Source organism: Sporothrix brasiliensis (genome assembly GCF_000820605.1).
Source record: "Sporothrix brasiliensis 5110 chromosome Unknown Cont21, whole genome shotgun sequence".
NCBI lineage: Eukaryota > Fungi > Ascomycota > Sordariomycetes > Ophiostomatales > Ophiostomataceae > Sporothrix > Sporothrix brasiliensis.
In genome coordinates, this window is record NW_024467140.1 from 3,089,160 (window position 1) to 3,100,330 (window position 11,171).

The window sequence follows — 11,171 nt, forward strand, 5'->3', positions numbered from 1 at the left end:
GGATTTCTCACCCCCAACACCCCCAACAAGAAGTCACGGCTCGGATTGACCTGGAGGACACCCCGTTCCCTCCCTCTCGTATTTATCTATTTTATGTATTTAAACTGGCCCAAGAAATAAAGGCGGATGCAAGCCCGAATGCAGGTTCTCCGGCACTTGATCCGAATGCAGATAGAGCAAAAGACAAGAAAGGGGCTAGGATAACAGTTGGGGATATATTCACGAGATGCGATGACGAGCATGTACCCAGTTCGCAGCAGGCAGCAGTGCACAAATGCACGAGGTACAAGTGTGATAGCAGGCTAGTGTATGCCACTGTGTGCCTTGCCCGATTGTGTGGGTTTCGTAGTGGATGGGTGGATGCACCAGCGGGCTGCAGTGCGACCGCTAGTCCGTTTGAGCTAAAGGCGGAGCGGTACAGCGAATACGCAGGCCCCTGTAATACAAGGATGCGCAGATATTACAGCGCCTGAATATCAATTTAATCCCCTGTAGGCATCACGTGCGGACGTGACAGTTTCGCACTTGACCCAGTTGACTCTTTCTGGCAAGTCGCGCCCGGGAACGCGCCTCGGCCAAGAGCATCGCCATCCATTCTTCCCTCCCTTGTTCCCCCTATTTCTTTTCTTCTTTCGGCTTCTTTTCTGTCCCAAAACTCCCAAAAGTCCCTCACTCCCCTGCGGCCCACCCTTTTACGCGTTTGCTCCTTTCCTTTTTCCTTGGTCAGTTGCTGGCACTGTGTTGGATTTCGCGGATGTCGCCAGTCGGTCCTGCCGCACAGCCCATACAAAAGCACCCTAATCCACCCAAAAAGGCAGCCAGGCAGACAATCGAGCCTCACGCAACTGTTCCCCTCTTTCCCCTTCTCTTTCCTTCCCTTTTGGTTCGCTTCCTTCACAGTCTCGTCCACAACGCACGTTCCTTCCTTCATGCGTGCATTCTTGTGCTCTCTTGCAGGCTTATATAAATATTGGCGAATCCCGCCGCACTCGATTTCTCTTCTTCTCAGATAAATCTCTCTCGTAGTCATTAATGGCCCATCGCCCATCGCCCATCGCCCATCGCCCATCGCCCAACAAAAGATAAGTAATCGCCCAACGACGAATTCCGTGAATGTCAACATACACATCAGTGACAATATTCACATTGCATCTCGACAAATCAACCATTTCCGTTTCTAGAAAACATTATGAACTGAACGCTTATTATTTCCATCATTTATTGTCTGCATCTTTATTGCCTCTCCTACATCTGATTAATTTATTTCTGTTGCTTTTCGTCTCTCCTGCTATTCGCCGCATCCATTTGTTTCCTTTTCCCTCCTTTTCCCTCCTTTTTCCTCTTCTGTGTTTTCTTCGTTCCCCCATCGTCCCACAGTTCCGCCATCATGTTCTCGCGGTCACAGAACAAGAGCTTCTCCAAGAGCCAAAACATAGGCAAGCCGGGAAGCACGTCGTTCAGCAAAGATGCCGGCGTTTCCAAACACCGCCGTCATGACTCCTCCCGTCCCGGCCGCCGGCCGCCTACTATCGGGTCTGCCGCTGCCGTTGCCGCTTTTGCTGAGGGAAGCAATCATCATCGCAGCCAGACCTCTCCAACGTCCATGACATCGGCCATTGTCACGCTCGTTGTCGGCCGAGAACAGCGCATCTTTGCTGCTCACGAGGATATTCTCTGTGCCTCGCCCTACTTCCAACAAGCCCTGCACAACCAGCCGCTCTTCTACGAGCAGAACTCGCCGTTCTCGTCGCCGACCACCCCTTCTTCCCCCGCCTCACCCCCCACAGCCAGCAAGCGCATCGCTCTGCCCGAGGATGAGCCCGAAATATTTTCGTCTGTCCTCGAGTATCTCTACAAGGGAGACTACTATCCGCGCTTGCTGCACAACAAGCGACGCAACTCATGGGAGCTGGAGCGGCCGGACACGGCGTCCGCCGACCAAGGCGTGGAGGCCACCATATTTCACCACGCCGTCGACGGCGACCTGCTCAAAGACACAGTCATGTACTGTACAGCCGAGCGGTTCGGCCTCGACGAGCTCAAGCGCATCGCTCTGCGCAAACAGGGCCTGCAGAGCGGCATCCCTTGCAGCACGATCCTGGCATCGGCGCGCTTTGCCTACGCCCACACGCCCGAGACGGACTCCAAGCTGCGTGCCCACTACCTGGCACTCATTATCCGCAGCCGCGGCACTTTCAAACGGAGCGGCACCATGCAGCTGGAGATGTACAATGGTGGCTCGCAGCTCTTCTTTGACCTGTTTGTGGCGCTCTGCAACCACGTCGACGACATATCGTCGGCCCAGAGTCCGCGCAGCAACCGTTACTAGTGTGGAAAGAGTTGTGTTATTTCCTTCTTCCTTGACCTGCTTGTCTCTCCGTCTCTTCTCTGTCTCCTGCCTATCTCCTGCCTGTCCGTTTGCGTCACAGAAAACATGACCAAAAAAAATACCCTTCTGTGTTTTTGGAAACTTAATCTTGCCGAAGAATAGGGAAGCGCTTTTCTTTATTTTCTCTTTTGTTGACATCGTCTCTTCCTCACCTTGTATTCGTACTGTCATTATTTTACGATAAAGATCTACTGGATGTTCGGGGTTTGTTTTCGTCTTTTATCTTTCATCATGGTCTTCCTTTTCCAGCTTTCTATTTTTTACCTCCTTTGGTTACTCGAACTCTTCTCTCTTGGACGCTTGGGAAGTTACAGAAGACTATTTTACGGCAAAAATGCCAATATTGGTCACTTTGATTTGGTTTTTTATTTGATTTTGGATATTGTTTGTTTTTTGTTTGCAATACGGTTCTTTTTTGTCTTGCTCCAGCCACAGACGGATAGCTACAGCCTCGGGAAGGCCAATCGTGCCATCTTCGTTTTGATATCACTATCTTTACATTCTATTCTTATCAAGGGGCCGTAACGAGGCACCCAGTTATGTCCCAGTCTACAAAACAAAAGAAATACTGCATCTTGGGCAATCACACGTTTCCGTCATTAACGCCAACTATCTGCGTACGTGCCCTCGTCAAAATCAAACCATACCATTTGTGACACTTGGCTCGCCCCTATACCGTGAATACTGGTGGAAATAGGTGTAACGTCAGTTGAGATCCTGAGTATGAGATGTGGAACTTGACATTCGTCTCCTGAGGCATGACTCGGCTCCGGTAAGGTCTTGCAGACGTAGGGCGGCATCAGCATTTCTGAGGCGGCGCCGAGATGTGACGGTCGTATCTCGTTCTGCGGAGTGTACTGTACTCGTGTAGCTTTTGTCGCCATCGACTGTGTCGTCGTCGGGCGCAAACACGTCTCCACTTCATGTCCCCGTCCCCGCCACCGTCCCGGTCCTCATGGTTAGCATCGCATCCAGCTGTCGCTCGTACGCCTGCACGTCCAGCGGGCCCGTCGACCAGAGGATGAGCGCTTGCACGTCGACACACGCGGGGCCTCTCCCTCTGTCGGAGGCGGTGGTGGTCGGAGCGGTGTGCCCCGTCACATAGCCCATCACGTTCACCCATGCGCCCACCGTCGTCTGCTCCGCCGTCAAGCCCTTCAGCACGAGGTCCACGTTGACGCGGGCACGGACTGCATGAGCCGGCACGTGGGTGCCGCTACCGGTACTGGGCGTCGGTGGCTGGTACGGGTGCTGTAGCGTGAGCACACCTGTGATGGGATCGTAGTCGGTGACGCTGCACAGTCAGTGTCTTTGATCGATGCAGGAATGCCGATGCCGTGCATGGAATGGAACTTACCAACCGAGAAACCGAACTTTCTGGCCAGTGATCTTGGCTGGCAAGCTGGATAGAAAGCAAATCTCAGAAGCCGACGTCGAGGGCATTTCCGTATGTGAAAGTTGTTGGATGTGAGGATGCCTAGTTGGAAGGGACGTTACGATAAATGCATTTTGATGTTGGATGATCACCTCATTTCCGGAGTCAGGTACATTTGTTGCCTAGGTTCTTCCAAAAAAAGAAAAGAAAAAAGATAGAACTCTTACGATTTCATTCTTTTTCGACTTAATTTACCAAAAAAGTATATTCGAAATTTGATAGGAAACTGGGATATTATCACAACACCCTGTATTCGACTGGTTGTCTTCGTCTTTGGTGGTGTTGGCTGTTGTGGTCTCAGTTGTCGTTAGCGTGCTTTGCACGCATTGCGCATCATTAGATGGTAATTAGTAGCTAGAAATCGCGTCACGTGCTCATAGTTTTCTAACAATTGCATGGCGGGGTTGTCCATTCCAGCTACTTTTTGCGCGGCACATGGCAGACCATGTCAGGTGGCGAGATGGTGGGACAGTCGCAGGCACTAACCACCGAGCCACCACCGAGTGAATGTGGCAGCCTGGCCACACAGAAGACAGGCTGCGTTCTATGGGCTTCGGCTGGTGGCTACCTACCACGCTACGTATTTGGGGCCTTGCATCATCATTATCATTGGTGGTTGGAGGTCCCCTCTCTTTCTCCTCCATTTCCCGGCCCAAGGCTTCGTCCGTATCGTTTCTTCTTTTTCTCAACCACACCAACGTCCTCCCTTCCCGACGTCACCACCTGCGACCGGTCACCGAATTACCCTGCGACTCTTCTTCTCTACGTAGACAACGCGACGACAAAGACCGACGACCACGCGACTCCTGCGACACGGCGATAGTTGCCACCCCGCGGCATCTTCCATCTTGCGTATCTGATCTGATCTGTCACCAATCCCGCCCCCGACGCACCTCATCGGTTCTATTTCGGAAAGGGGAAACATCCCAGTGACACTACCGCCGACTTTCGTCTACAGTCTCTCCCTTCCAATCCTAGTGATACTCGACGAAACGACACTTGCCGTCGCCCTCTCGTCTTCTCGAACCTTATCTCTCCATCTAGCCGACAAACGACACCACACCCGCTCCGTGATTTTGCGTAACGCGGCTTCGATATCCTCCTCCTCTCCTTTCCCTCCCGTCCCCTCTCTTACCTTGCCACATTTTCACCATGTCCAACGTTTGGGGCTGGTTCGGCGGGGGCGCCGCGCAGAAAAAGAAGGACACGCCCAAGAATGCCATCCTCGGCCTGCGGGCGCAGCTCGACATGCTGCAAAAGCGGGAGAGCCATCTCCAGTCGCAAATCGACCAGCAGGACGCCCTGGCACGGAAGAATGTGACGTCGAATAAGAATGGTAAGTTCCGCTGCGAAGCTGGCACTGGCAGATGAGGAGGCCCCCGCGATGGATGACGATGCTAACAATCATTCTCTCTCAGCCGCGAAAGCTGCGCTGCGGCGCAAAAAGGCGCACGAGCACAGCCTGGAGCAGACCCAGGCACAGATCGGCACCCTCGAGCAGCAGGTCAACGCCATCGAGTCGGCCAACATCAACCGCGAGACCCTGGCCGCCATGGAGCGCGCGGCCACCGCCATGAAGCAGATCCACGGCGGCTTGACCCCCGAAAAGGTCGACGAGACCATGGAGCGCATCCAGGAGCAGAACCAGCTCAGCGAGGAGATTGTCAATGCCATTACAAGCAACCAGATCGGCGAGGCCGTGGACGATGCCGATCTCGAGGAGGAGCTGGAGCAGCTGCAGCAGGAGCAGCTCGACGAGAAGATGCTCGACACGAGCGTGCCCGTATCCGATGCAGTCCACCGACTGCCGGCCGCCGCCAATGGCGAGAGTATGTTGTCCCCAACTCCCCTGCAAACACGCTTGCCGTGGTCGGACACTAACGGAACAGTCAAATCAACACCAGTGGCGGAGGAAGACGACGAAGAGGCCGAGCTGCGCAAGCTGCAGGCCGAGATGGCCATGTGAGCGCCTTATAACCCGGTGACGGATGCGAGGCGACATACGAGGGCGACGACAAACGACGGAACGGAAACGGAAAGCGAATACCCAACGGGACGCGACAAACAACAGGTAACGACAGGCGGCAACAGAAAGCAGATGGCCAAAGAAAAGGTCGAGAACTAGAACGAGATACAATCACCAACGGACAAGACATGCGAGAACAAATGCGGACCCAAACCAAGGAGCGACAAAAACAGAGAAGCAGTTTTCGCTAAATGGACCCTGTGCTCCGTGGACACAAAACCCTACATCGCATCCTACAACATCCACAGTGCCTACATTCCCGATGTGCATGTAGAACAATGGTACGGGGTGTATGGTTTGGTAGAGTGCGATTCCGGGAGGGGGGAGGGGGGGTTATGTTTGTTTTGCATGGTCCTGCATCCCGTTTTCATGGTCCTGCATCGTTCCTCGATCCTATTATACCCGGCCCTGCAGTCAGCTCCGGAAAGGGAGTTGATGTGAGCACGTCTTCTTTTTGATAAACGGCCCTGTCAGACGCTCATACCGAAGATGTGGCCGGCCCTTCCATGCCTTCGCACGGGTTGACGTGTTCAAAATGACTTGCATCGCATTCTGCTCCGTTACTCTTCGACGCGAATCGACCGTTCCGAGCTTCAATATTTGCTTCTCTGCCGCATTTTACGCTGTCCTTTGGATGCGTGCTGCTTGCTACCCATCTTGCGTTTTTGGCGTTTTCGTTTTCTAGCAAATTGTTCCGTCCTGTCTCCCGCCCTTGTACTGTGTATCGCACTCTCCAAACGCCCTCCTCTGCGCGTACCCACCCACGCTCTCTACTATCTATGTGTTATTTCTACCATTATTTTTATTCTCCTCAACAAAGAGGGTTTGGGCGTTGGCGTCTTTTGTTTTTGCATCTTCCGTTCTTTTCACTTTGTAGGGGCTACTTGTTTTCTGCCTGCGTCTTCCTGCTCTTCTCACATCATCTCCATGTTCCGTCCTGGGATATCTTTGCGAAATTCTCTTTTTTTTTTTCGTCCCGTCTATTGCATGCAGCTCTTCTTGCTAGCAAATCATTCCTACTAGTTCTTCTTTCGTTGCCGCAGCCCCTCGTCCATGTTTTTATCGTAATTTTCTTGCAGAGTATAGAAAGACGAAATTCAAATGTAATGAAAAACATGCGCTCTGCCGCGGATAACCTCAAAAATATGCAATCATAGAATTGGCTGACAGCCACAGCCCGCAGATCTTCCACGGAGATCTGTATCTGGACACTTGTGGCGGTCTGTATGTGGTATAGCTGTAAGGATGAAGCACTATACGAATAGCTCTTGGATCGGAGGCTGGGATGCCATTGCTCTTCTTGCTTTTGCGTATGGGGCCTGCTCACCGCGTTTTTGACTACGTGGCTGGTGATGCTTTTCGGGACGTGCAATTTTGGCTTTGGCTTCGTCTTGTCTTTTGGTCCACGAGAATATCCTTCTCCTTTGAGACAGCAAAATCTCATTTAGTCACCGTTTTTGTTATTGCCTTTCGTTCTCATCTCGTAAGTTTTCACCTCTCGGTCGCGTGCTCCACTGGTTACTGTCTAATACAAAGTCACAACCCCATCTTTTGGCGTCTTTTTCGGCGTCTCACCGCTTGTCCTCGGCCAGTATGCATTTACTCCGAATGTGTTTCTGTTCAGACATGTTGTGAATTTGTTTTACTTTAATCATATAAGTTTTCATACGTATACGCAGTGCGGAGCACGGAGGATTTGTGTATCTTGTACTCTCCTTCTCTCCCATCTCATTTAGATAACTGGGGTGACCGTGAAGTGCTCGCCGCATGCCTGCACGGACTCTCATCCCAACAAAAAGTAAGTGGATGGTTCGTTCCCCTCTCCAAACATCTCCAGAAAGGCAATGTGACTTCTCCGCCAATGGCGCCAAGACCAAGGCCCCAGAATGCGAGTGGATGGTCTCATCTGCGAGCTTCTCTTTTTGGTGTATTTACCTCCCTTTTGGGCATTGGAATGGCTGGTCTGTCTCCATTGGGCTGGCGACAAAAGGTAACTGACAAGAAAGTATTTCGTAGGAGTGGGCGGCGACAAAGACATGCTCTCTTTCGTCGACGTTCCATCGCTGGCTGTGGCTGCAAGCGCAATTCTCATGACCTTGCACTTTGTTCCGATCGGCAAGACGACTTTGTAAGTGTCTGGCTTTCTCTCTCCATTCACACATTGTTTTCTCGTCCGGTACCGCTCTGGTCCTGCAGTGTGACGATGCAAGGCCGCTTTCTGGCCCACTCAGTACGTTGTCCCTACATCGTACTGTCGCCCGTCTACTGAGCAAGCAAGCTCCGAGGGCCGATAGTCCGTTGTCTCATTTTCCCTCTCCTCCTCGTCATGCGTTGTCTTCGCAACTCTCCCACCTGTCATAGCCATTACCATTGTTGCGTGATAGCTGCCGTGGGCCGACATGCGAATCTGCTTCGATGCCCCGTATCGCACATCCCGCGCTTGTAGCACTTTGTGCTGTGCGTGTGCTGTCCAGATATGTCGTAGGCGCCCGTTGGGCTGCATTTTTTTTAAAAAAAATAAATAAATAATGGACAGTGCCGTGGCTCCATTTGGGGGTCATTAATTCTGTCGGCTCTTTGCTCCTCAATATTTGAGGCGGGCCGCCGACAGGCCAGAAACGACGCCACGTATCACAGCACCACACAATGTGATTCCACGCATTTTTTTGCTGCATGCTGCACACTGCGCACTCCACGCAAGCAAAAGGAGCATCCCGCTTGCGCACCATGCATACTCCTCGGCTCGGCAAGCGTGGGATAGTCGCTCGTTTTCGTTCTTCCAAATCGGTGATTGCATCCGAATGGCCACTCTTGTCTGCTGTCTTTTCCCTTGAGTTCGAGATGGCTGATTGTTTTCATCTTCTTGTTTCTCATCTCTGCCTCGCCACGTCCCATTTTCTCTCTTCGCCTCGTTTCTTTCCCCACAACCTCGATAACCTCGCAGCAAAATCCCCACTCGTCTTCCCGTCCTTCGTCCCACACCAACCGCATCAATGCCAGCAAACCCAGTCGCCCGTCACCGTTTTTTTTTGTCTGCCCAACTACGTACTGTTCGTGGCTGTTGTCCCGCCTCATCTTTTCTGTTTATTAGGCATACGGCTGTCAACGAGTGAAGTACATTGGGGAGGGATATTGTCTAGGACAGCGCAATGCTTAAACCAATGACTGATAGGTTGTTGCTGTCTGTTGTTGGAAGGAGACTATGAAAGTGATGAGTGAGGAAGGAACACGCTGCCACGGGCAAGTACGTCGTACAGCCGTGTGCCTCCTTCCGTTTTGACGCAGTACATATGGGAAGCTACCCAGTTTCCTTAGGCTCTATTTTGCTTAGTGATACTGTATGCTGTGCCAGGCTGCTCTTGCCTTAAGCAAAAACTACTGTTTATGTAAACAAACACAGCGTCATGTCGCACGTTTTCCCACCGTCACCCCTTGCGCTCCTTGACAATATCGTTCGTCCCGCCTCGTCAAACCGACTCGACTCGACACGTAGACACGGCAATCGTCAAACTAGGACCTGGCCACACCTCTCCAAGGCTCCTTACAAGATACACCTCGCATTTCCCAATTGCCTGACGATAATCGTTTCGTTCTCTTTGCTTGGTCGGCTATGGAAACTGCCAACAGCAACCTCTTCAAGCCCAGACCCTTCGGACTAGGATCAGGGTGAGTCGTCCCCGGGGAATACTGTCGTCGGAGGACTACATACATGCTAGAACCATGACCGGAAGAGTCCAGGGCTATGTTCCCAGAATCGCAATTGATGCCGAACACCCAGAAAAGCAGAAAGTAAGCATGGGGTATCGTACCAACGGCAACAGCAACGGCGACATATAGCCAAGGATGTCTGGTAGTCGACTCCCAAAGATCTGTTATACGTTGTGATGCCCAAAAGTCGGAAGGCCGGTAGGCCTGAAGGTCCTTGAAATCTACGACAAGCAACATATTCCCACAAGACTTGGGCACCAGCCCCGTGAGCACTCGTTGACTTCGTCCCAGTCGCTCACACATGCATTTGGGTTTCGTTGGCTTGTTTGGGCAATCCCCACACTTTTCCACTTTACCAACACCCCCTGTTGCCGCCTGCAAATCTCCTCCACTTACACAAGACGGTGGCCGATTCGTTTTGCTCAACGTCTCGAGCCTTTTACGGAGCACGAAAACAGAGCACACAAGCACGAGCATCGAGGACAAGGACATCTCACGGAGAGGCCACCCCGTTTTGAGCCATCTGCATTGCATTGGGCAGCCATTGTCCCATTTTTCGTTCCGTATGCTGGCCACTTACCGCGGACAGTCACGCACCTGTTACTCCTTTACTTTTATGCTGGTCATTACTGGTCATTCTCGCCTCTTCGTGTCTTGTCCGCTGGATGCCAAGTTAGTGCAATGTTGGCTGGCCTCACTTGGGCCTTCATCTCGCCTTTGGACCACCTCCTTGTTTCTAGTTTTCTTTTTTGCAGCTATGGGCATTTTCATACTGTTTATTGTCGGTGCAATCCTGCAATTGTATTTCTTCGCTGTTTTTCGTACCCAATTCTGTTCAGTCTGTTGCGACCCGCCAACGAAGCAATTTCGAAAGCTGGACGTGGACACGAGCCAATGGACAGTGTGCACGATGTGCTGTCCGCATACCCACCTCCATACCGAGATCACAAGAGCTTGTAGCTTTTTACTTTTTACGTTTTTTTTTCTCCGCTCGGTGCCTGATTGGAACACCAGCTTCTTATGATAACACCCCGTCTAAGTGCAGAGCCAAATCAACCTGCATGCAAGGACCCGCCCAGGCGACTGCCACAACAGACATTCGTCTTACACACCCTTTTCTTCCCGCAGAGGAATACAACGCATTTGCTGTTAGACGTCGACTGGACGAAATAGTGCACGAGCACCAGCACGAAAACTGACACGGATCTACGCAGTCGACGAGGCTGGAATGGTCACAAAAAAAAGAGAAAAAAATGAAGAAGTAACAGAGAAAAAACTCCAAAGACGGTACCTTGTTGACAGGGGAGGCCCGAGAGCTCCAACGACGTTGGGTCTCTATTGGGACTCCAGCAACCCAGCATGTCCCCATTTTTACCCTGCATGTTTGTCTTTGTTCCTTTCGTCTGGTTCCTAATTTTTGACGACCCTTCTCTGGGGTGTTTTCTCTTTCCTTCTTTTCAATTTCCCTCCCTCTCTAACATCAACAGTTCTACGAAATCTTCATTGTTTGTTTTGTTATCCAGTTTTTCTGTTTCCCTGCCTTTTCATTTGCTTCTTGTGCTTGCAGTGCTTCTTGATTTTTTGTTATTTTCCTTTGCATTTTATCATTGTCC

At 51.6% G+C, this 11,171-nt stretch overlaps 3 protein-coding genes across 3 annotated transcripts; 2 read left to right on the forward strand and 1 right to left on the reverse strand.

The window, feature by feature from the left end:
* Positions 1 to 1,387: 1,387 nt before the first annotated feature.
* SPBR_05189 (uncharacterized protein) lies at positions 1,388 to 2,329 on the forward strand (the record flags this gene model as incomplete). The annotated part of the gene is made up of 1 exon (XM_040763466.1): positions 1,388 to 2,329. The coding sequence occupies one exon, from the start codon at positions 1,388 to 1,390 to the stop codon at positions 2,327 to 2,329; it is 942 nt and encodes a 313-aa protein (XP_040615922.1).
* Positions 2,330 to 3,310: 981 nt separating this feature from the next.
* SPBR_05368 (uncharacterized protein) lies at positions 3,311 to 3,832 on the reverse strand (the record flags this gene model as incomplete). The annotated part of the gene is made up of 2 exons (XM_040763645.1): positions 3,311 to 3,683; positions 3,747 to 3,832. 2 exons carry the CDS (start codon positions 3,830 to 3,832, stop codon positions 3,311 to 3,313), a joined length of 459 nt encoding a protein of 152 aa, XP_040615923.1.
* A 1,144-nt stretch (positions 3,833 to 4,976) lies between these two features.
* SPBR_05249 (charged multivesicular body protein 4) lies at positions 4,977 to 5,790 on the forward strand (the record flags this gene model as incomplete). The annotated part of the gene is made up of 3 exons (XM_040763526.1): positions 4,977 to 5,160; positions 5,243 to 5,653; positions 5,714 to 5,790. 3 exons carry the CDS (start codon positions 4,977 to 4,979, stop codon positions 5,788 to 5,790), a joined length of 672 nt encoding a protein of 223 aa, XP_040615924.1.
* Between the last annotated feature and the right edge of the window lie 5,381 nt (positions 5,791 to 11,171).